The 25,082-nt window shown below is 44.2% G+C and overlaps 1 protein-coding gene across 1 annotated transcript in view; it reads left to right on the top strand.

Moving 5' to 3' along the window:
* LRMDA (leucine rich melanocyte differentiation associated) overlaps positions 1-25,082 on the top strand; it is a 1,120,399-nt gene that overhangs the window by 894,776 nt on the left and 200,541 nt on the right. Inside the window, exon 6 of the mRNA XM_062214185.1 lies at positions 12,441-12,525. Coding sequence (XP_062070169.1) covers positions 12,441-12,525 — 85 coding nt within the window. The remainder of the gene's footprint in view (positions 1-12,440; positions 12,526-25,082) is intronic.

Genomic DNA, 25,082 nt, shown 5'->3' on the forward strand with positions numbered 1-25,082 from the left:
GCATTAGTGACACCCTATCTGCGTCAGCTATCTATTGTATATTTTACTTCTTACCCTTCTGCTTCCAGTCAGGATGTTGCCAATAAATCCTGTGATACCATTAAAGAGGCCATTCATCACGCTTCCTAATGTGATTAATCAAGATACACCACAGTACCCTGAAAATGAGATCATTTTGATAAATCATGTATGACATGAAAAGACTTTATTCCTTTTAAGTGCAATTTAGACTGTAATTTTTTTCCTCATTTATGATTCATGGGAGAAACATGGATAAAATTCCCTTGCACAGTTACACCTTATCTACAGCAATAACTCAAAACTGCTTTTAGATGAAAATTCAGGGTCTTATTCACCAAAGCTGAATGCCAGCTCATTATTTTCTGGCGTTCAGTAGTCCAAAAATAATGTCTGCACATTAAGCGGCGGTCTCAAAAAGTTGGAATTGGCCAGGCACCAGGCACATCAATTACACTCCATCATCCTTAATAAGGAAGAAGTATCAGATGCCCTCTTGGAGTTTCTCTGCATCTGTAATGCGCAGCCTTCACCTTCCCAATTTAGAATGATTTGGAGACAAAAGTGGCGGTAACAGAAAACGATGGGCATTCCAGCTGTCGTCTGTGACTCGCTGCTCCGTGCTGTGTGGCACTCGGAAGGCCATTCCCCCTCCCCGCCTCTAGGGCTCCGGCTTTGCTTTCCAGACCTCCTCTGCCTTTGCCCCAGCGAAATCCCCGTTTGGTTAGGTCTGAGTTCTAAGCTGCTATGTCTGTGATGCGGGCTTTCCCCTCACAGCTGTCACAATAATTTGGGAAATGATATTCATAACCTCCAATAGAAAAAAATGATTTGAAAATGTGCCTTCTGGTGAGATCCATCAAGTTTAAGGTCACATTTTTGGTTAAAAGGCAGACACTAATGCTATTCATTAAACTGAAAAATGTCTTGTTTTCCACTAATACTGAAATAAACCCTGGATGAATGTGAAATCATACTGGCACGCACTTAGATAGAAAGCAAAAGGAAAGCACAGATATATTTAATTTGGACATGCAAAGTCAACAGAGTCATAGGTCTTTCTGGAGACAGGGCATCGGGAAGATTGGCCGAAACCAATGTGAGCAATCAGAAGTTCGTTTGCCTCTTTCAGGGAACGGGAGCATTTAAAGAAAGACTCTCAGATCTATGGAGAAAGACTGGATCGACCTTTATTTTCTCCTGTGGTGTTCCAAAGCATTCATTTTATGAAGTTGATCGAACTCAGAACTTTGTGTTTAAATATCTCTAAAATGCACTCAACACAACAGGTGCAAAAAAACCCAAGTTCATCTGGGTTCTTTGTGGTGCTGTTCTCTGTACCTTAAACAGGAAGTGACATCAAAGAATGATTCCTTGCCTACTACTCATTTAATTAAAATTTCCCATACTTTAATTTTTTTGAATCTCAAGAGTGAATTAAGTGTATAAGGCCTTAAAAGCTGCATTGCCTTCTTGAGGTTTCCATTTCACATGTGCGACTATTTCTGCTAAGACAATCGGTAAATTTGAAAACTGTGCATGTATCTCATTAAAAAAGTTTCCGAGCTCTAGCCACACTCAGCAAATCTCCAAAGAATGCAAGTTTGGAGCATAAATATTTTAAGGCCCCATAAAATTGGCAGTGAATATTTTTCCCTGTTTAACACCACATTCGTCTCATTCCAATTTACTACCACGATTATATTTTCCAAAGCAGCTCTTAATACAATACACAATTATTTCATACAGGGTTGGGCAGGTCACCTCATTAAGCCTGCAAAGATCAGGCCTCTTGTTATCCCCACAAATACGGTTGCATTTATTCCTAATTAAAACGGCCCTCCTAAATTGTCTCAAGTTTATCGATACGCATAACAAGCTCAGCAGAACAGCCGCAGTAGGGGAGGTGTGCGCACCTCCAGCTGAGCCAGCTGTGGTGTGTATGTAGTGGTACCCTGCCACCTGTTGGCTTTGCTTACATATAACAAGGTATCGATGTCTCTCCCAGCGGTGCGGTAACCCTCCCTGACCCCTGTCCCAGTTCATCACTCCTGAGAGAGGAGAAGGGACCTTTGAGAATTCCAGGCCTCTTGATTTTCCCCATCACTCATTCCCTTGGCCACATGTTTCTTCTGCTAATGCTGAAAATTTATGGCTGAGCACATGAAGGGCAGCGCGGGTCCGTCCCTCCTCCTGGATTATTTCAGAGTTTCCTGTCCTAAGGAAATCCAAGAAGACGTGTCCTCAGCAGATTGCATGTGACAGTGTCTGCTTGTATCTCAGGAATCTGAGGCATGATGGATAAACTGTCAGTTTTGAAGGATGATGTTTTCCCCATATTTCCATTATGAACCAGGCTGTCATCTCCTAATAAATTTCTTGCATTGGTATCAATTTATTTTTACAAGCAGAGGGTCTGATGGATCTGGGAAAGGCACTGACAGCATATCTGGCCCAGCTTGACAGAGCTGGCGTCACTTCGTTTTGGAAAACTACTTTGGTTCCAAGGACAGAACTTGACCTCCCGCCTTTGAGAATAAAAAAAAACTCTGGGAGGAAGAGAGACACAGGAGGCCAGTTCCTTCTCTAAAGCCAAAATAAATCAAGACTCTAGGACAACCATGGCACGATACTATTCCTGAGACAGTCCCACAAACCAAGGTGAGACATGCCGAGTGCAGCTGTTGACCAAGGTCGTTGGGCCATTGTATCAGCAGTGATCCTGTGGTGGATTGGGGTTGTTAGCGGTTTAGGGCTGTCACCCCTTTTGCACTCAGAAGGGATCTCTGTAGTGCTTTTCCATGTGACAAGGAAGCAGCAAGTTCGTTTGTGTCATCGATATTTAATGACAAAATACGTGCCTGTCCCCGTGGTGGCTACTGTGGAGGGTACCCATTGCTTCTGTCTCTCCAGAAGCTTCAAGTCTCATTGAAGAGGTCAAGGTGTTGCACAAAACTAATGTCTAGGAAGCAGTGGCTGAGATCACGGTCCCTGTTGTGTTCAGCCTTTCCCTTTATTGAGAAGACAGGCAGCTCTGCATCTTTGTAGTTGGGACAGTGACCACTGGAGGCAAACTGCTTGGGTCTCTGTCCTCACTCTGCCATGAGCTAGGTGGGAGTTTGGTCAAGGGACTTAGTTTCTCTGGTCGTCAGTTTGTTCTCCCCTGTACCAGAACCAGAGGTTGTAACTCCTCCGTGGAACACGTGTGAAGATGAAGAAATCGATATGTGCTAAGTGCTGGATTTTAGCCTCAGCACAAAAAGGCCGCACTAGTAAGCATATCCGTGTGTGTTGGTCCTCCGCCGCCTCATTCTCAGCATGACTGTGGTGATCATTACTGATCTACAGTCAAGAAAGGTGTGGCTCCATGGGTTGACGGGAGCTTCACGGGTTCCTACAGCCAGGAGCCCAGCTCTGAATCTAGGCGGTAAGGCACCAGGTGATAGCACGGGGAGGAAAAGATGGCTTGCAGGTTGCAGATAAAGAACAGAACCCTTGCAGCTAAATGAGTTGTTGTCTCGCTGTTCTCCCCATTCCTAGAACATAAAATAAGCCCTTTCTCTGTAGCTCCCCACATACTTGAGATGTTCCTTGGTAAGGGTTATGTGCGGTGATGTGCTGATAGTTGTTGAACAGCAAGGTCTCTGAAGAAAAAAATTATTTCTAACACAAGGGGTCTTCAAAAAGTTTGTGGTAAGTGCATATCACGAATTTCAAAGCATTTTCTCACCAAAATAAGCATCTTGTAATTGTATTTGCCATGAACTTTAGAAGTAGTCTTGTCTATATAAGTTTTTACTTATTTATATCAAGTGTGTGTAGAACACAACTGACAAAAAATATATAATGACCTTACAGTTGCTTGATTTTCGTAGTTGCAAAGATTTTAGCCGTAATTCTGTGTGTTGTATTTGTGTCTGTGGTTACAGTTGATGAACAAGTGTAATTCCAACAGTGACACTGTTTGTTTTTCCCTTTACTTTAATGAGTATGTCAGATTCTTGGCCGGCACCGTGACTCAGTAGGTTAATCCTCCGCCTTGCGGCGCCGGCACACTGGGTTCTAGTCCCGGTCGGGGCACCGATCCTGTCCCGGTTGCCCCTTTTCCAGGCCAGCTCTCTGCTGTGGCCAGGGAGTGCAGTGGAGGATGGCCCAAGTCCTTGGGCCCTGCACCCCATGGGAGACCAGGAGAAGCACCTGGCTCCTGCCATCAGAACAGCGTGGTGCGCCAGCCGCAGCGCGCCTACCGCAGTGGCCATTGGAGGGTGAACCAATGGCAAAAGGAAGACCTTTCTCTCTGTCTCCCTCTACTGTCCACTCTGCCTGTCAAAAATTAAAAAAAAAAAAAAGTATGTCAGATTCTGTCATTCACCAATGACATGAGCAACTGCTTTACTGAGTTGGATGGTACTTTTTTGGGTATTTGAACAATATTTCCTCATTTTTTGGTGCTATTCATAGGGTTGTGTTTACAGTCATGATATCATTTTATGCTCAATATAAATATATCATTAATATTTTCTCCATCACTTTTATTAAGTTTCAGAAGGCAACAAACCAATAATGAAGCCCTAATCTGTAACATTTGCCAATTTCTGGAATGATGTCACTGAAGAGTTAGGGAGTGTATCATTACACACAGTATATCCACCCTAGAAGTATAACTGGTTGAAGAGCGTGAATAATAGAAAATTCTATAAAATAATTGGAAAATGATGGGGTTTGATGGATGTTACCTTTACCTTTTTGGTGTTTTTTTTTTTTTTTTTAGATTTATTTATTTATTTGAAAGTCAGTTATACAGAGGGAGGAGAGGCAGAGAGAGAGAGGTCTTCCAATTGCTGGTTCACTCCCCAGTTGGCCACAACATCCAGAGCTGTGCTGATCTGAAGCCAGGAGCCTCCTCTGGATCTTTCCATGTGGGTGCAGGGGCCCAAGGAGTTGGGCCATCTTCTACTGTTTTCCCAGGCCATCGCAGAGAGCTGGATCGTAAGTGGAGCAGCCAGGATTCAAACTGACGCCCATTTGGGATGCCGACTCTGCAGGTGGTGGCTTTACCTGCTATGCCACAGTGCTGACCCCACCTTTACTTTTAAAATAATTTTTTTTAAAAAAATACTTTGTTTGAAAGAGAGAGAGATTTTTATATGTACTTGCTCATTCCTCGAGTGCCTACAGTAGTAGCTAGGGCTGGGCCAGGAGCATGGCACTCAGTCGAAGTCTCCAGGTAGGGTGGCAGGGATCTAACTACATGGGCCATCCCACTGCTGCCTCGTTGGGGCTGAGTTAGCAAGAAGCTGAAATGGAGCACAGAGCAGGGACTTGAACCCCAGACTTCTGATATGGGTTGTAGGTATCCCAAACAGTGGCCTGCCTGCTGCGCCACATGCCCACACTTAAGATAATTAATTCGACTGGAAGCATATATTTTAATTTTAAAAAGTATATGTGTTTAATAAGACTCAGAAAATTCCCAAAGTTAATCATCAGTTCTTTTGAGCTGGTGCAGGTTGACTCTGGCTCACCCCTGGTTATGTGAACCCAACAGACCAAAGAGATCTGTAGCACTCCGATGTCTACATTGCATAGCTAATTATTTATTAACAGATAAGTTTAAGGTTTATTTGTACACCAGGCCACAAAATCGTTACACATTTTCATGAATTGATACCTTACCGCAGGTATATTCCTTGCTTTCGTATGTATACCACATAAACAGAGGAGAGTGTCCTTTGTCGGGACACTTTAGGAATTAGGACTATTGTACATTGGTTGGGATTTAAGCTATGGCATCAAGTCCAAGTACTTGAGCCATTCACCTGCTGCCTCCAGGCGTGCACATTGGCAGAAAGCTGCATGGGAATGGAGATGGGACTCCAATCCTGGCACTGCGAAATGGGCTGAAGGCACCCCAAGCAGCAGCGTAACCCTGTATCACAGTGCCCACCCCTGCCTTTGTCTTCTCCATTCATTTGGTCCTTAACCTCTGTTTTTTTCCTTTCTCTCCTTCCACCTCGCCTCAGCTTTTGATGGTAGAGATCAAAGATGCTTGGTCGGGTATATGTTATTTCATGTTAGTCCTAGTATGTTAGGACTTTAACTTTTGCATATTTTAAATGAGGGGAAATGACATTAAAATCAAAATAAAACTAATTGCATTGCTAACACATTTGTTGATGTTTGATTATTCTTTTGCAAATTTTATGTAGTTAAAAATCACAACATATATATGATAGTAGTATTGACTGTGTTCACTTAATATTATGTAATAAACTCTGCATATTTCTCTCTCACTTGTAATTAGTTTTATTTAGTTACCATATTATGGTAATTTATGATAAAGTCCAGTATTTTGATTATTTTCATTTTGTCTTGTGTTGGATAAATATTGGCCACAGAGACTTGGGAGGCCATGATTCTGGGTGATTTGTAAGGTCCTTTCCAATCTTCCACTCTGGTTTTTTTATTTATGCAGGAGCCTACGAAATGCCCAAGCTGCAGCCTTTTCATCCGTTTCTGGTTCTTCCTGTCCCTTCCTGCCTGCATTTCTTACTCCCTCCTTCCTGTAAATACTTGCAAACTACTCCTGGGGGCTGGTTGACATTTTTAGGACAGGCGGAACTGGGGCCCGTACAGATGGCGTGAAAGCAAATGGCGGCTTGAGGCAATCACATTCCCAGGGCTGGCTTATTCCAGAGAAGGCTTTGGCGGCACCTCCCCTGCTTAGCTTAACACTCAGCTCTTACCTGGACGCTGCTCTGTTGGGATTCCTTTTGGTCTCTTTATTAGAGACTCACCCTCATCCCTAGCCAGCATTTTTATTTTCCTCCAATTTTGTTGCCTTCTGACTCTGGACAAGATACAGCTTTTGTTTGTTGCTTGCAAACTACTCTTTATCGCCTACTCAGTGTATCTGTGAGCTGTGCTTCCTGTCTCCCTTCCCACCGAAGAACGTGGAGCCTTCCCCCGCGAGCAGAGCAGTTTGCCTGAGCTCTTAGGCTGGATGCTTGGTAGTTCTGGTTGCATCCCTCAGATGATAGCCCATCCTTATTTTCTGATAATGGTGGTATACAGTGTTATCTTTAACTTTAAAGTGTTGCACTCAGTTTTCGTGTGTTGGCTTCCTCTTATAGTTCTGGCAGTATATTGGGTGTTGGGGTAGACAGTCCAGTTGACTTGAAGTTATTATAATTCCTCTCCAAAACTGGCTATTAAACTGAATGAGAAACCATTAAGGCTATGGTTACTGTTTGGGTGTTCAGATGTCCTAATAGAAATCAAGGATGAGAACCTGTGATAATCTAGCGTATGCGGGTTATGCTAAGAGGCAGAAACTCCCAGAAACCAGTGTTACTTGTGGTATTTCTTGTTGATGAAGCAGGAATGCAACAAACATCCTCATTTCATTTTTCTTGATATTCTTAACACAAGACCTGGTGTATATATATAGGAAGTGGTTATTAAGTACCTGATAACTAAATGAGTGATGCTTTTGCTTATGAGAGAAAAATAAATGTTTTTAGAAGAGTCAGCTTTAAGCCATGGTTGGAGGGAATGAATTGTGATGAAAAGTGAAGATTGCTTTTACTTGAAGGAGGCTGACAAATTTCCCAGCCCTGGGATCGCTTTATGCGGCGTATGATTTAAGGGTGAGTGAGCATGCCCAAGCGCTCCACTTGAGCTGAGTGATGGGGAATGAGTTGTGGAGCTGTGGTCTTAGATGGTATTTTGTGAAAAATAGTGGGAGATTTATGGCTATTAAACAACTTTGTAGCTGCCCCCTTCTTGTTTTGAAGCCTGCCAAGTCTCTCCTCCTGTGGTCTGTATCATGTTCCTTCAGAGCCTCTGTGATGCTCTGAAATATCTGCTGGGCTGCAGTTTTCGTTGAATGCACCCATTGGGAAGGGACTCAGGTTTTACACGTGTATCTGAAGACATTCGTTTTCTGAAATAGCTGAGTGAAATTCTCACTTTGCAAGGCTTGCATCGAGGGAACTATACTTTCATTGAATCTTTTCCAGCGAGGTTGCCAAAACATTACCTTCCTTCCTGCATTATGGAAATTGCAGAGCACAGAATATTAGTGACTATTACCATTATTGATGGGAATTTTAAAAAATTATTAGTGACTCTCCAATTGTCAGCAGGAAAAGAGTCAAGAAACCTTCAGCGTGCCCTGACAAATCTTCAGCAGAACTTATGAGGCTGTTAGGAATTTGTTGAGCTTTGGTGAGAAGGGGATATGTATTTACCATTAGCACTTTATTCCTCCTCTATAGGTCATAGTCAGTAGCTTTAGAAGAAATGGGAGTGAAATGTTTCATCACAAAAAGCCAACCAGAGATGGCTGTAAATCCGTCTTATGCAAGTAGTAGAGAATTGTTAGAGGAAATCTCCCGTTATGGGGTCATATCAATATAGGACTGCCTGCATCATCCGAAAAACATGAGCTTTTTGTTTTTATTTAGGCAGTTCTCATGCTTGATTTTGAGAAATGTCAACGATTGTAGGAAAGTTAAAAAAAAAAAAAAAAACTGAACACACATAGCTGCTGACCAGAATTTGTAGCTTCTAATTTTTTGATGTGTTTGTTTCAAGTCTTTTCTTTAAAGGAAAGAAATAACCATCTTATATGGAGTAGAAGGTCTACTCTCCCCACATCCCATTAGCCCCAGTTCCATTACCCTGCCCCTTGGAAGGGGAAAACATTGTCATTAATTTACTGTGTATCTCCTACAATTTTTCAGTAGTTCCACATATACATGAGATTCAAGAACTCTAAATAAATCAAATTATCTACATTTATCAGTTGTAACTTAGACTTTCATTCTGTATTAATGTTTTAGGCCCACTCAAATTGAAATACTTGATTGCTCTTTTTTTTTTTTTTTTACAAAAAGATGTATTTATTTATTTGAAAGGATGAATTACAGACAGAGGGAGAGAAAGAGAAAGAAATCTTCCATCTTCCATCTGTCCCAAATGGCCACAAAGGCTGGAACTGGGCCGATCTGAAGCCAGGACCCAGGAGCTTCTTCTGGGTTTCTCATTGGGAAGCAGGGGCCAAGCACTTGGGCCATCCTCTGCTGCTTTCCCAGGCATATTAGCAGGCAGCTAGACCAGAAGTAGAGCAGCCCAGACCTTAACTGGCACCCATATGGGATGTCAGCACTGTGGTCCCCATGGTTGATTGCTCTTAAATGACATTTACTTTGTTATACAAATACAGACTTAACTTTTCCATTTTCCTCATCAACAGCTATTTATCTCCATTTTTCTGTTGCGTGTAATAATGTAATAAACATGTGTTATGTCTCCACTTAGAGGCTTGTGTGACAATTTCCATGGCGTATATACTTTAAATGAACTCACCCTCATTTTCAATTTTAATAAGTATTGCTGAATTACTCTCCAAAGTAGTTAGGCCAATGTGGATTTCCACTGGTCAGTGGTGAGAGGACAATAGGTTCCTTTCCTTTTCACTGCCATTTATTGTAGGACTGGAAAGTTTGCCACTAATATGGGAAGGGAAATCATCTCTGATTTTAATTTGTATTGTCCTTTGTACTAGTAAATTTGATCGACTCTGTTTATCAGCTCTTTAGGTTTTTTTCCACTTTGAATTTTCTGACCTTTCTTGTGTTCATTCTTCTGTTGTTCTTTTTGGTAATTTAGGAACATTTTTATGTAACCTGACTAATACCTTACTGATGTTGTAGATATCTTCTAATATGAGAATTTAAAACAAAGTATGAAAATATCATTCCTTGCCATAGACAATTAGGGTATGTGACAAGGGTGCAAATATTTGACTCTTTATCATCTTGAAGATTGAGATTTACCCAAATTTCCTTATTCCTCCTTTGGGCACCTCTGCTAAATCCATGGAAAAGAAAATATTACTTAACTTTTTCTGCGTAGGTATCTTTGATGTCATTCTTATATATTGCGAGTGAGTACATTGCTTCAGTTTCAAGGTGAGTTCTTTATTCTTTGGCAGATACTGTGAGGACTTAAGATCTCTTTGTGTCCACTTTTTTTCATGTGATTTCTCTGGATCATGCTTCTAGGTATGAGGTTCAGAGAGTAAAGTGTGAACACCACTGCTGATGAAGTCACATGGGCCCCCTTTTTATAAATGCGAACTCCAGGAGCTGGCAGTTAGAATGGGATTTTTAGAAGTCCCACCAACAGTCAAGAATTGTTCTTGTCCTTTTTTTTTTTTTTTTTTTCCTTTCCATGACTCAAGTTTATAAATGGACACTGAGCAGGAAAGTAATTAGGTTGCTGACTGTAGATGGATGACTCCAAAAACAATACAGTCCGCACCATTTTTGTTCTGATTATAATTAGAAATAAAACTAAATGGTTCTTTCGGTTTCAGAACTATGATGTTTTGTACAGTGAGGTATTTGTTCAAAGGCAGCGTGCCTTCCAGTAACAGCCCACATGGAGATTGAAGTACAAGGAAACATCACCATAGAGCAGTCTGTGGAGTTCAGGGTTTCTTAGCAGTGAGTCACATCGGAAACGCTGGTGATGGAGGAACAGCTGTGGCTTCTTCGGGACGAACAAGGGTAGATCTGCGGAAGTTGGTGCCCATTTCCCTGGCTTCCATGTGTCTTGCCACAAGCATTGATCTGATGCGATCTTTAGAACAAGATAATTGTATTGCATTCATCATGTAGAAGTTACAAGTGTCCTTGAATACCAAACAGATCTCTGGTCGTATTGGACTTTTAATCTAACTCTGGCTTAAACATTCTTGCAATATCCTAAATATCTGATGATACAGTATATAGCAAGTCTTTGCTACTTTTTAGACCTTTCTCTTGGTTACTGAGCTTTTATCTTTCTGTGCCCACTCTACTTGGCTGGAGCTTTAAATACCATATATTTGCCTTGGAGCTGGAGTGAAGAAATGCTACCTGCAGTCTGTTTCTGTCTGGGGACAATTTCTGATTTTACTCCATTCAGAACTCTTTCCGTAAGTCCCCAGTGAAAGCCGCTTAATCAAACATCTCAAATGTCAGAAATGAAGTTTAAAGGGTTTTTCTAGCAAGTAGGTCTAATCTCCTACTTAGTTTTGATTCCCACAGTGTAGGTAATCTCTTTTGAGAAAAGGCCCGCTTCCAGCAGCGCAAATACATCCCATAGAGTGTATTTCCTATGCCGGAAAGAAAAATGTAGCGTTAATGAAATTTACTTTTTCATGGAGCTTGGAAAGGTTGTAAGCTTAGGATTTTGATCCTAGCAGATGTTCTGTTTTGGATATTAAAAAAAAAATTGCATTTGAATTCAGAGTCTGAGTTCAAAGTTGTAATGATAATGCTTGTTAGCGACCACACTGAGTGTGACGTACTGGTCACTGATTTTGAGTGACAGAAACCTTCAAGCCCACGAAGAACTAGCGTTGTGGGGGAAAGGCAGAGGGGTATTAACAGCGTGGGCCATGCTGGTCACAGTTGTAGGTTAAAGAGCTGTTTGTGAGCAGTGAACAGGCATCATCATAGATACATTTGATGTCATTTTCTGTTAGGCCTCGGATTAACCATCCTACAGGTTAAGCACCCCAAATCCAAATATCTGAAATCTGAAATGTTCCCAAATCTGTAAGTGCTGACATGTTGCCACAGGCAGTGGCACCTCTGGCTGACCTCTAGTGACAGGTCACAGTCCTGACTCGGGTGCACTACGAATATTGCACAGAATTAAACTCGGGCCATGCATGTAAGGGGCATATGAGGCATAAATGGATTTCATGTTCCAGTGACGCGGGGCCCATCCCCAAGATACCTCATTATGTATGTGCACATATTAAAATATCTGAAAATCCCCAAATCCAAAACACACCTGGTCCCAAGTGTCTCAGATAAGGGATTCTCAAGCCGTATGCTGAATTGAAATTTCCAGTGTGGTTCTCAGTGCTTGCTGTTAAACTCAGCCAGAGCCCCAATTACACAGCAGTGGTTGCTTGTGGTGACTTCACCCTGCGGAATCTTACTCTTCTCTACTCTCTGCCCATCGGGTAAAGCAGCTCTGCTTTTTCCCCCTGGCATTTTGGAGGGAAGAAGCTTACCCTGATGGCTGGTCTCTGTAACGATTGGCCTTATTCTGTGGGATTACTGGGAGAAGGCTTGGGATAGGAATCTAAGTCTGTACCATTTCCTGCCTTCAGCCTCTCTCCTTGACTCCGTGCAATAAACAAGCCATCACCTTGTCTCAGAGCCCCCCCCCCCCCCCAAGCACTGTATCCTACCCTGCATGTCCCAGAATAGGGTCCCAATCTAAGACAGCCTTTGCTTCCTAAAGATGCTCTCAGAGGGTGATACCTTCTGCAGACTCGGATCCCAAGGAGGAGACCTGTTTGTAAACAAAGGGAGTTAGCATTGCTTCGTGTTGACTTTGTTTTTGTCGTGCAGGCTTCCACTGAGGACATCACTCCCTCTCCTGAGCACCACTACACACCTCTGCCTTCTGCCTCCAGGGAGCTCACCAGCCACCGAGGTAGGAACGCGGGTTCTAATTGCTCTCGGTGGTGGCAGGGACGGGCAGGGGGCCTTGCGGAGCTCTGGGCTCATTGCTGTTGCGACGATGCCTTCGAAGGAACACAGAGCTTTTTAAGTCCTTGATGAGAAAACCATACCTGTCAAACCCAGCGATTTTAACCCATATTAAACAGAATTTAGTGGCAGTCTACTGGGGAGGCAAATAAATCCACAGTGCAATATAATTTTGAAAGTTTTTTTTTCCTTTAATAAAGAGATTATAGTAACTTAACAATTACCCAGGAGCTCATTACCCCCTGCTACTTTAATGGGGAGAAATTGGGAAACTCGCTAATATTTGTAAAAGTATCATTGTTGGGAAGTATAGTAGTTGAAATCTGTAATTTCACTATGAGAGAACTGCACATTACAGCTAAAAGGAATTCCAATTTGCCAGACAGCCTTGGCGAGAGTCCACGGTGCTGTGTGTGCTGAATCTCCCTGCGCCTCACAACGTAGCTTTGCTGTCTCCACTTGTTCCAAAGCTTAGGGTTCCTACTGGCATTGCTAGAGTCTTCAGGTTCAGAGGCAGTCAGAACGTGGTGCTGGAATATCACTTGAAAACGCCTTAGCTCTACCCTGGCACCTGGGGTCAAGGGCTATGTGACTGCCTGAGCTGGAATTGGTTAGGGCAAGAGAAGGCCTTGCAGCCCACTGGTTTACTCCATTTTGCTCTGGTCATGACCGTGGCTATGTTTCCTAATGGGGGAATCTGTCTTCGAAGGTTAAAGAGGGAATCGCACGCTTTAAGCACTGTTCGCCCAGCAGGCAGTCCCCCGTATGCAGGTTGAGGTCACTGAATCAGGGCTGTCCCAGCGTTGTCAGCCCAGCTGCACGTCCGGATGTGTGCGTCAGAGGCAAGGGCATTCAGGCACTGGTGGAGCCGTCCCTGTGAGATGGCGTAGGTGCTCTGGACAGATGGGGCACTTGTACTCTACAGGAAGTGATTGAGAAAGGAATGCAGGGCTCTGAGGGTCTGTGACTGGGACCCGTGTTCCAGATTTGATGTCTGGGCATCAGAACTTTTCCACGTGTAAATGGACTTAGGCTTAATTGGGATTCAGTTGCCATTCCCTTCATTCGTTATCTGTTTTGTGAAAATTGATTTTGGTTGGAGTCAGGTACTATCCATAGCTGCCAATCTGGTATCTAGTGCAGGGCATGGCCAGATCTCTTTTACTGTTTTTGTAAAGGTCTGGAACATGAGCCTGTAGAGACTGCTCTTTTGTGAATTCCCCTAGGCAGACAATACCACATGTAGAAGGCACAACAAGTTAACCCTTAAATTAGCATCATATCCTGGTGGGTTCATTTGTTGATTTCTTACATTTAAATAAGGATAATTTTACTCTGAAGCCTATGGAATAATGTGCATAGGGACTGAAGTCTCACAGACCTCTGGCCCCCTTGTAAAAGTCTATCTGGCCTTGAAATTGAGATTTCACAGTGGGAGGATGTGATCAAATAAATGATAATCATCAGGCATAGGACAAATATCATCTGTCATTTTAACAGTCATAAAAGAAACCCAAGCCTTAAAGAAATAGACTATAAGGCAAGCCATTATTGAGGGCTTTTGAGTAATATTTATAATATGCAAAAAAGCCCAAAGTAGAATGCTAGTAGGTGCCCTTGATGACATCGGAGCCCAAGATCAATGGAAAAAGAAACATAAAAAGGTTATTTAGAGGGAGCCAAAAACAGACATCTTAAGTTTGCTGAGGAAAGCCCCTGCACACGTTAACACACTAGTGGGTGCAAAGGACTTGGATGCTGAAAAAAATCAAGTCTGCAACATGACATGATGGTCTTTGGCCATGAGGAGACCAGTAATGAGAAAACCAAAGACGTTCATTAAGGGTGGATGATTGCTGGGTTGGTCTCTGGAGGGGCCTTCCCATGAATCACACCAACAAGTAACATTGCTTTTTTGGCACCCAAAATGAAATCTCTTAATGCTATGTTGTTTTTATATTGAAGAAAGTTATTGCAGTATAATATATTTCTGTAATCACTGAACTGTTTGAATGCCATTTGCTAATACCCTGCTGGCAACAGCTTGCAAGCGTTTATGCAGAGAGGACTTTGTGTGGCACAAAGGTAAATGACATCAATTCCTTCGGAGGTGAAACCCTCCGCGATGTCTGCAGTGCATCTCTAAAACCCTAACTGGAAGTTCTATTTGCAAATAATCTTTGATTCATCCAGCTCCCAATCTCTTTTCATTCCGCACCAACAGCTACAAAAACCGGCGGGCAGTAGTTCATGTGCAAATTGCTGTTTTTCTATACGTGCCATTTCCCCTTTACTTGTCCTTTTATGTAACTTGCAATGTCGAGTGTGATAGGCCCAAGATTCATGTTCTTCGAATGTAGATTCAAATGCAGTGGAAGTCTGGGCCTGGAATAATGATCAGGACACAGGGGACTCAATTTCCCCATCTGTAGCTTACAGTTAATCCATATATCATAGGCATAGTAATGTACAGAGCTTCCTGCATGAAACTTTCCCTGACCTGAGCTATATTGATTTTTCCCTTTCTTGAGGTACTTAGAATATTTGTTTCTACTTCCTCAGTGCAGTTGTTCATATTCTGCTTTGTTTGAAAGATGTCAGGCTATATAGGTCTTAAATCCTCATAAATGCAAACTCCTCGAGAGTCAGTACGAAGCCTAACTCGTCTTGTTGTTTATGTCTCTGACTCCTACTCATTCTTCAGTCATCACCTTAAATATGACAGCTCCAAAGGGTACTCTTCTCTAACCCTGTCTTGAATATTCATCGTAGGCTAACTTGCCCTGTTCTGTGCCTGTCGTGCTAGACAGTGTGACTTTGGAAGGAGTGGAGGAGATTCTGTGTGCTCATCACCGTGTCAGCAGCACACGATACAGGGCCTCATACTTGATTGGCACTCAAATATGTATGTGATGAATGAGTGATTGAAACCCAGGGGAATAGTTGGTATCTTTAATATCTCTGCAAGGTAACTTGATTCCTCGTCAGAGAAGAGACCCATCTTCCTTGAGGTGAGGACCCTGGAGGGAAGGGTTAGCCTCATACAACTCAGCCCTCAACTCTGCTGCTTTCAGAATCCTAGATCATCATGGATGAAAGCCATGGCTATTTATTTAGGAAGATTTATTTACTTAATTGAAAGGCAGAGAGAGAAAGAGCAAGAGTGTGGTGGAATGAGAAGGCCATGCCAAGATGGCCGCTGGCAAGCGAGCATCAGTTACTCAGAAATGGCTTTGAAACCCACATGGCAACGGAGCCTGCTTGGCAACAGGCTGTGATTGGTTAGGGCAATCACAGCCCCTTGACTGGATTGGCCTCAGCTATATAAGCTGCTGTACCAACTGAAATAAATGAGTCTGCTGGCTGCTAGCCTCTGGCCTGCTTTCACCCAACTCCTGGTGTTGGTGTGGTGACTCTGCACCTCTTGCCCCCACTGCACTCCTCCTCTCAGAACAAATCCACAGCAACATCTGGCACCCAATGTAGGGCTCGAACCCACAGCCCTGGGATTAAGAGTCTCATGCGTCTCTCCACAGATTCACTCTCCAAATAGCTGCAATAACTAGGGCTGGGCTAGGCTGAAACCAGGAACCAGGAACTCCATCCTGGTCTCCTACGTGGGTGGCAAAGTCTCACATATTTGGGCCATCTTTTGCTGCCTTTCCAGGTACATTAGCAGGGAGTTGGATCAGAAGCAGAGCAGCCATGACTCAAACCAGCACTCTGATAGTGGATCACAGCCACGGCTTAGCTGGTTGCACCCCAAAGCCTGCCCCAAGCCATAACTGTTGGTCCCAGCCAGAGAGCATTTATCCACAAGCCTAACAGTCAAGTGGAGGATTATTTTAATGTAATTTTTTTAAACTTTGGTGTTCTGATAGTAAGGAAAGAAATAGGATACATTGCAATTATTGGAATTATTTTACTAAACAGAAGCTCATGAACAAGGGGTCTGGACTCTTAGCAACATGTAGGCTGTGGTATACCAGTGGATTTGGAGTGGTCTCCATGCAGTATTCTGAGAGTGCTGCCCTAGGTCTGAGCATGCCTCTGCAGGATGGGGACCATGGGGCTGGCTGAGTGCCTCTGCTGTCTCCTAGCAGCAGTCCACATGCTGTGTCCTCAGCGGGTGCCCTGTGAAAAACACTGATAGACTTTCTGGGAGGATGTGTCTTTAAATAGATCACGTGGGGGTGGGCGTGATTGCGCTGTTGATTAAACCTCAGGTTGGCACGCCCACATCCAGGGTATCATTTCAAGTCCTGACTCCTCCACTTCTGAGCCAGCTTCATGGAAGGCAGTGGATGATGGCCCAAGGACTTTGGCCCCCACCACCTGTGTAAGAGACCCAGATGTAGTTCTGGGCTCCAGACTTTGGCTTGGCCCAGTTCTGGCTGTTAGGTATGTTTGGCAAGCGAACCAATAGATGGGAGTGCTCTCGCTCGCTGGCTCGCTCACTCTTTAAAGTGGATGAAAATAAGCAAAGTTTTTTTTTTTTTTTTTAAAGAATGTGAACTCAATAAAAAGGTTGTATGGACAGGATATACCCCATTGTGCCAGCTTTGCCATTGCCATTCTTCAACTGCTGCTTGCGACAAATAGCAGTCATGCTTCCACGGGCCACACAGTGACTTTTGGGGAAAGCACTTCTATTTAGATCAGAGACCATAGTTGTTCTCAGGATAACCTTGTAACATGGAGAGGGCAAATATTACTATTCCTACTGAACAGAGGAAGACACCAAGAATTAAGCAGAGCCACCCACTGACAGGGACAAAGGGGAAAAAAATCAAAACTCTGCCCTGGAATCCTGGGTCACCCCTTCACACAGGACTTGGGAAGCAAATGTGGGAAGGGCTGACTGGGGCATTGTGCTGCACGGCGAAGAAGAAAAAGCACAGGGAGCTGCATGGCCCAGGAATCACAGCTCAGGGTGGCTTTCCAGGGTCTGAGCCACGGCTCCAGGGAGGTGCGGCCTCCTCTCCAGTGTGGAGGCTGGGGACTCCTAGGAGCTTGCTGAAACATCTCAGAGTGTCGCAGGACCACCTGGCCTCTCCGGCTGACTGCTTCCGTCTGCAGCACCTGTGCAGCTGTTGCTCAGGTGTTGACCTGGACTCTGCTGCACACATCGAGAGTGTCCACCGATGGCCCTGCTCACCTTCCTATCTTGATTCCCAAATCATGTTCCAGTCAGTGCCTCTGCTTGGAGGACTCTGAGCTACATGATGGACTAGAGGGAGTTATAGGAAAGGGAGTTTCCAGTTCCTCCTAAGAGCTGCAGAGAAGGCCTTAGCAGGGGGTGGTGGTGATGTTAAAACAGGTAATCTGAGGCATCTACCATAAGCTCACCAGCAGCTCTCACCTGGAGAATCCCCTTGCAGTCTGTCTGCATACACAGTTTGCAAATTAAGTGCAAGCCCAGTGATCATCCCGTAATTATTTTTTTCCTGATGCTTATACAGTTTTGAAGATGTGCTGTAGTTAACTTGCCATGTGAAGCATTGTATCATAAATATATAGAAGAAAGAAAGCAAAAAGTGAAGAGGCAACCTCCTGGGATATTTGCTTGGTGATGACCCTCCATCTCTGGCCACTGTTGACACAGTCTTGCCATTATTTTTTTTTTTTTTATTTTTTTTGACAGAGTGGACAGTGAGAGAGACAGAGAGAAAGGTCTTCCTTTGCCATTGGTTCACCCTCCAATGGCCGCCGCGGTAGGCGCGCTGCAGCCGGCGCACCGCGCTGATCCGATGACAGGAGCCAGGTGCTTCTCCTGGTCTCCCATGGGGTGCAGGGCCCAAGCACTTGGGCCATCCTCCACTGCACTCCCAGGCCACAGCAGAGAGCTGGACTGGAAGAGGGGCAACCGGGACTAGAACCTGGTGTGCTGGCGCCGCAAGGCGGAGGATTAGCCTGTTGAGCCACGGCGCTGGCGCCATTATTTTTATTGTTTTGTTGTTATTATTTATTTATTTTTTTTTGGACAGGCAGAGTGGACAGTGAGAGACAGAGAGAAAGGTCTTCCTTTTGCCGTTGGTTCACCCTCCAATGGCCGCCGCGGTAGGCGCGCTGTGGCTGGCGCACCGCGCTGATCCGATGGCAGGAGCCAGGTGCTTATCCTGGTCTCCCATGGGGTGCAGGGTCCAAGGACTTGGGCCATCCTCCACTGCACTCCCTGGCCACTGCAGAGAGCTGGCCTGGAAGAGGGGCAACCAGGACAGGATTGGTGCCCCGACCGGGACTAGAACCCGGTGTGCTGGCGCCGCAAGGCGGATTAGCCTAGTGAGCCACGGCGCCGGCTTTGTTTTGTTGTTAAGAGCTCATCTTCTCCAGCCAGTGGCTTGGGCTATTTGTGTTTGAAATTGATTGCTGGGACTGTCACAGAGTAATTTACATGGCAACTTATCATAATTAGTTATCGTTTGCAGTTTCCTTAATGTGAGTTGCATTTTATGCTTAGCAATTGATTTTTCTGTATATCTCCATGATGCAGCTCAATGTGGGCCATCCAAAAAAGAAGAAAGAGACAGAAAGAAAAACTGTGGGTTTTTTCTTTGTTTTAATTAAAAAAAAACCACATTTTTTAGCCTGATACCATAAAGTATATTTTCAAAGAAGCTGTAAATATAGAATATTTTTGTTCAGCTCATTATCGGCCAAAGTGAAATGAGCAAGAGGGACATGAAAGGGATGCATGTGAAGAGGTGGCGATGTGGTTGAAGATGTTTGAGATGGGGCTATAACTGCCCAGAAAAACTCCATGCCAGCAAGCAGGGTGCTTTGAACACGGCTCAGAAGGAGGCTACCTGATGACTCAATTGTGATGAAAAAATGTGTTTGGGTCTTAAAGGATTTGGAAGCAGTTTGTCCCTTAAGCCGATTTTTATTTATTTGATTTTTTAGAGTTGTACCATTTTGCCATGTCAATGCACAGAGCATGTGAAAGCTAAGTAGGTTTTATCATCAGGACTAAAACCTGCCTAGACCCATACCAAAAACTTAAGATGCATTTGCTTGGGCCATCCCACTAACTCAGCCTTAGGGAGTTTTCTCGCCTACAGGCTGTTGGTTCTCATTGGCCATTTAAAAAGACAGAATAACTCATCTGGAGGTTCAGGGCCTTTGCCAAGTAGGTCTCACCTGAGATCAGATCTGATGACTAAGGCAGCCTGCTAATTTATTGCCTTCTGTCTTCCTGAATATTTTGATTAGTCTTTGGAGGGAGCTAAGAATCAAATGATTTCTCAGAAAATTGGCACTGACTCATTGAAGGTTCGTAGAATCATGACAGATCCTAACTTCCCTTGTAGAAGGTATACTAAAAACTGGTGACCGGTAGGAAGAAAGGAGAGGAGAGGAACCCATCAACACCCTGCGGCAAGGACACGTTTCACCCGGCATCCTCTGAGAAAGAGCATGGCCTTGGCTTCCCTGTCTCCGACTTTTTGCCACCACTTTGCCCTGGCTGCGTGGGGGCACGGTGTGCAGAGCTCATATTAGCACTTTCTAATTATGTAAAATGATTTCCTCTGATGACATTTTCAACAGAACCCATTATTTTAGTTTTCTTTCCTTTATAATGCTTTTATGGCCTTGTACTCTTGGTGGAATTCTCAGATGCTGAGAGATGTTAAAGTTTTCTTTATTTAATTGAGGTGACTGGTGATTTGACAGTAGTGGTTGACAGGTTTATTTTATCTCGTGGCAGTGCAGTGGGAGTCTATTTTCAGTGTGTGCGCTGTTCCAAAGTAAAAGGACTTTACTAAGTGCTGAATAAATTGTACTTTCTTTTGATTCTACACCTTGCTGAAATGGTTTAAAAACTCTAGTCTGGGTCATCAAATTCATCTCCTTGCTACTTTGCAGGGTCAATAGCTTCGCTCTGTCCCGAGCCGCGCTGGGTGGATTGGAATGGAAGGTGGTGTAGATTAAAACTTCCGCATATATATAGATAGATGTGCGTGTGTGCGCTCGCTGTCTGGGAGGGTGGCAGTGATGGAAGAGCAAGCCAAGTGGAATCTGAAGATGGATGAATCTGTTAGACTATTACCAAGACTGGCATGGACCTTAGCCGGGAACTTTAAGCATCCTCCTTTAAACGTTTGAAATCCACAGGGGTCCATTTCCTATCTTTTTTTTTTTTTTCCACCGAGGATGATTTTTCACGTACAGTCTCCAGGATTGCTGTATTTCTATTCTTTGGCCAGGATTGTGGTGCACTTGTAGACACAGAAGAGTGTCACATCTGGATTTTCTATCTTTGCATCAAAGCAAGGAGGAAAAAATGGATCCCACTTTTTCCTGACCCCCAAACAGTAAACTTATTTTGTAAAATGAGGAGCTGGAAAGATAACTCTTCCTCCCACATAGTTCAAACAAAAGATGGTGGTAGAAATATGCTCCTTATTTTTTTTTTTTAAGATTGATTCATTTGGAAGGGTGACAGAGAAAGAGAGGTCTTCCATCAACTGGTTCACTCTCCAAATGACCGCAACTGAGCCGTTCTGAAACCAGGAGCTTCTTCTGGGTTCTCCTACATGGGTGCAGGGGCCCAAGTACTTGGGCCATCCTCCTATGCTTTCCCAGTTACATTAGCAGCGAGCTGGATTGGAAGTGTAGCAGCTGGGACTGGAACAGGTGCCCACATGGGATGCCGGCGCAACAGTCTGAGGCTTTAACCCATGGCACCACAGTGCCAGCCCCAGCTGCTTCTAACTTAAAAAAAAAAAAAATGGGAACCTAGAATTTGCAGAGCAAAAGATCCTAAGTGTGCTTGTGTCTTGGGGCCATGGGCTGTTTCATGGCCCTTTGATTACAAAGCAAGAACTGGGACGTGACCAACTATGACTCTGGAAATGACGTGGGTTTCCGTGATTCCCACTGTATGTCTTTGTTGCACCTACTGTGGAGAGTGTGTCTGTTGGGGTTTGTGGAGCATTCAGATCTAGAGAGCATCGTCTCTGTGTTCCAGGAATTCAAGATTTGATTAACAAGATCCCAAAATGAAGGAGTATCAACCAGACAAGATACCATCCATTATATACTTGAGGGTTGCGTTACTTGATGAAAGCTATAAGTACTCTATATATTTAGGAAATCTATATAGTATAGAGTCAGTGAAGGCTCAATAGTGAGGCAGGGCTGCTTGGAGGATGAGTGCCTTGAGCTTGGAAGAATGCACAGAGCAAGGGAGGTAGAAGGCAAGAGAAGGATATTGCAAAAGGAAAACAGGTTCAGAAAACCCAGGGGTAAGAATAGACGGAACTGCTGAACAAAAGGAATGCAGGTTTAAAAGAGTGAGAAATAAAGTTTCATCTATAAGGTGGGTCCATGTTGTAACAGGGCTTGAACAGACAAGAAAGGTCTGTATTTGAAAACTGTGAGCAGGGCAGTGTAGTTTACAAGAAGTATGCAGGGACAATTGGAAATAAGAAGAACCTGAACTCGGGTCCCTGTAGGATGGTACTGAAGGTAGCTGGTTCCAGTTTTAGGTGCCTTAGATTTCTGGACACCAGCCTATGTGCCTATAGACTGCGATGCTTTCAAAAAGCAGGTTCCTTGCAAAAGTGATTTAGGAAACAGCTTGGTAGCAGATGTGGACAACAGCTGGGGTGCAGATATTGCTGGCGGTGTGGGAGCGGGACTGCTGTAAGTGGAACCTCGTGGTCACTGTGGTGTTAAAGGGGTTGCCCATGGCTTGGGGCATCTGAGAGAATGGACCATCAGTGTTTTCCTTCCTTATCTTGTTCAAAGTATTTCTGGAATTGGCTCTTGAAACCAAAACTTAGAGCCTAGTATCAGGAAGATGTTGAAAGGATACTTGATGATCAAGGCTCAGAGCAGCTGTCCGGGAGCAGAGGATGAGAGAAGGAATATGAGAAACCTTCTGCAGCCGGCTTGGGAGACTGGATGACTGATGACATTTTGGGATAGAGAGAAGCAGAGATGCAGAAAGTTCTCAGGGAGGCAGCGTGGTGTGTGGGAAGCTGTGGTCTGTGCCTGTTCCTCTCTCGGTTCCTCCTGCTGTAGGATTCTCCACTACCACGCATGCATTAGCTGTAATATGCCCTGTTAAATGGAAGACTGGTGGAGTTAATGTAGTGGAGCTTGCGGCTACACGGATAAACATAGAAGCAGCAGGCAGAACAGCCACAGAAGTTTGTTCTCATTCTGGGCTTTGGCTTGAAGATGGGCTGCATTCTTCTACAAAGTGCCCAATCTGTTTAATTCCTGGATCCTGCGCTAGTAGAAGAACAGCTCCTTGAAGCCAGGGCCGTTGGTCTAGATGATTCTGCCGTGAGCTCTCCCCAGTAGTAACTGCAAGGTCTCAATTCCTCCGATTCATTTTATTTCCCTGTCTCTTACAGAAAAGTTTACCTCTGCCCCCGGTTTTTCCTCGTGTAGTGATTTTATAACCGTTTTTGGAACAAATAAACAAACATCTGGAATCATGTGGTTGATTTAATTAAAAAGTTAGCGTTTGGCCAGAAATGGTAAAATCATGAAAAATGGCCTGTCGGTGAGCTCAAGAAGGCCAAGTGATGACGTCACTGGCTGCAAATGGATTGAAATTGAGTGAGGTGAACACCTGCTCGCGCAGCCTGCTGTCTTCTACCCTCCCCTCCCAGCCATTAATATTTACTGCTCTGTTTCTTTATCCATTCTAATGAAATTTTTTTTCTTGGTTGGGGAGTTCAGGGGCAGGGGGGTGAGGGAGAAGGCTGTTACTTTTCCAATAACCTTGGATTTGTTGGGATGTGTGTACTTCATAAAGGGTGTGGTAGTGGACTTTCTGGGCTTTTCATTTCCCTTACTCCAGAGTTCCATATGCTTCAGGTCACTGCAGGGGCTTTCTCCTGTTTCTTCAATCAGTCCATCAACCACAGGTTTTTATGAGAGCTTCCAATACGTGGAATCTGGCACGAGGGGGTACAGGAGATGCGAGAGAAGCCTTGGACTCTGCCTTCAGGGATCCTGCAATCTAATTGAACGCAAGGTCCTACTACACATGGAAGGCAGAGGCCAGGCTGGAGTTAAGAGTGCAGAGAAAGGAGCACAACAAGACAAGGTTACAGCACCTTCAGTGTAGAGATACTGATTGGCTTTATCTGTGGTTCTAGAATCAGCAACCCTTCATTCCATGAATCCTAGTGAGTGTGCCAATGAGCTGAGCCAAAGAGGTAGGCTTCACGCTCTGAAAAGGTCTGTGTTTCTGGTTTCCTGAGACCAAAGAGTAAGTAGTTCATTTCACAGTGGTTTCCATGTAGGTCAGGAACAGAAAGAGGTGAGGCACAATGGTGGTAAAACCGCTGCTTGGTTAACATCAGGTGACCTCTTTGGGTCAGGATTAAAGTAGAGAGAATTTGATGATCCTGTCCATAGAAACTACTGACTCCTGATATCTGGGGAGGCTGGATAACCCCTTATATCCTGTTTGGTAGGACGTTAGCTGGGATTTTGAATTTCAGTCTTGTTCCCTGGGGCCTAGTGCAGGAGCTCAGTCTGCACACTGTGGGCCTCTGAGGGGTAGATGAGCAAAGAGAGAAGCGTATGGAGGTGGCCTTGGCTGCAGGTGAGAACTGAGCTGAAAGAAGTTGCCCTGGGTGGTTTCAGGGTGCGGAAGAGTTTGGGGAGAGACCACGTGGAGCAGTTGTCTAATACTGAGCCACGATCTTGGTTGGAGTTGGGGGAAGAACGTCCTAACGCAGGAGTTGGAAATTTTCCTGTGTTTCTGATGAACTTCTCTGTAAGGCATATGCAGGGTGAAGGCAAACCTAAGTATTGCTTACACCTCAGGAGGGGACTAAGGAGACAGCCTAGCTTTGCAGAGTGTGGCGCTCTGATGTCTCTGGACTTACCAACCAGGATGAGGTTATTCTGCAAACCAAAGGAGGACTTTTTCTTGTTAAACTGAATACAAGGCCAGTAGCCAGGAGAGCTGAAGATACAGTGAGGGCCATTTAGCTTCCATCCGAGGAAAGACTGCGTCCTGCTGAAATCAGGTGAGGATTGGCCAGGGAGACTGGGAATCAGCATTCCACAAAGCCTTTTCCCTGAAGTGTGCGCTCCTCTGTCTTTTGAGGTAGCCTAGAGGAGGTAAAGATGAAACTTCCAAAACTTCCAAATCCTGACTGGGTTTGACCAAGGGTTCTGTATGTCAGTACCAGTTCAGCTTTTTCATAAATGAAACCAGGGTCTCCCGTTGGCCGTTCTGGACTTGTACAGGCACACAGAGATATAAGATCAGGCAGGAACAATGCTTCAGTGTTGCCAGAGGAGTTCTTAGTCCTCAGCTCTTTATTATTCTTGTACATCTGTTTCCTTAAATACTCTCTGCAGAAGCATTAGCATGAAAATAAAAGAGTAGAGCAAGTTGGAATTTTCCATTTGTAGCTTCCTTAGTCTATGGGGTCAAAGTTCTGTCCTCAGGGATGCTAATGCAAACTGTGTGTGCTGTTCCAGGGCAAATGTTTCTCAACTCAATGACAAGAGGGGGTGGGG

Source organism: Lepus europaeus, chromosome 17 (assembly GCF_033115175.1).
Source record: "Lepus europaeus isolate LE1 chromosome 17, mLepTim1.pri, whole genome shotgun sequence".
NCBI lineage: Eukaryota > Metazoa > Chordata > Mammalia > Lagomorpha > Leporidae > Lepus > Lepus europaeus.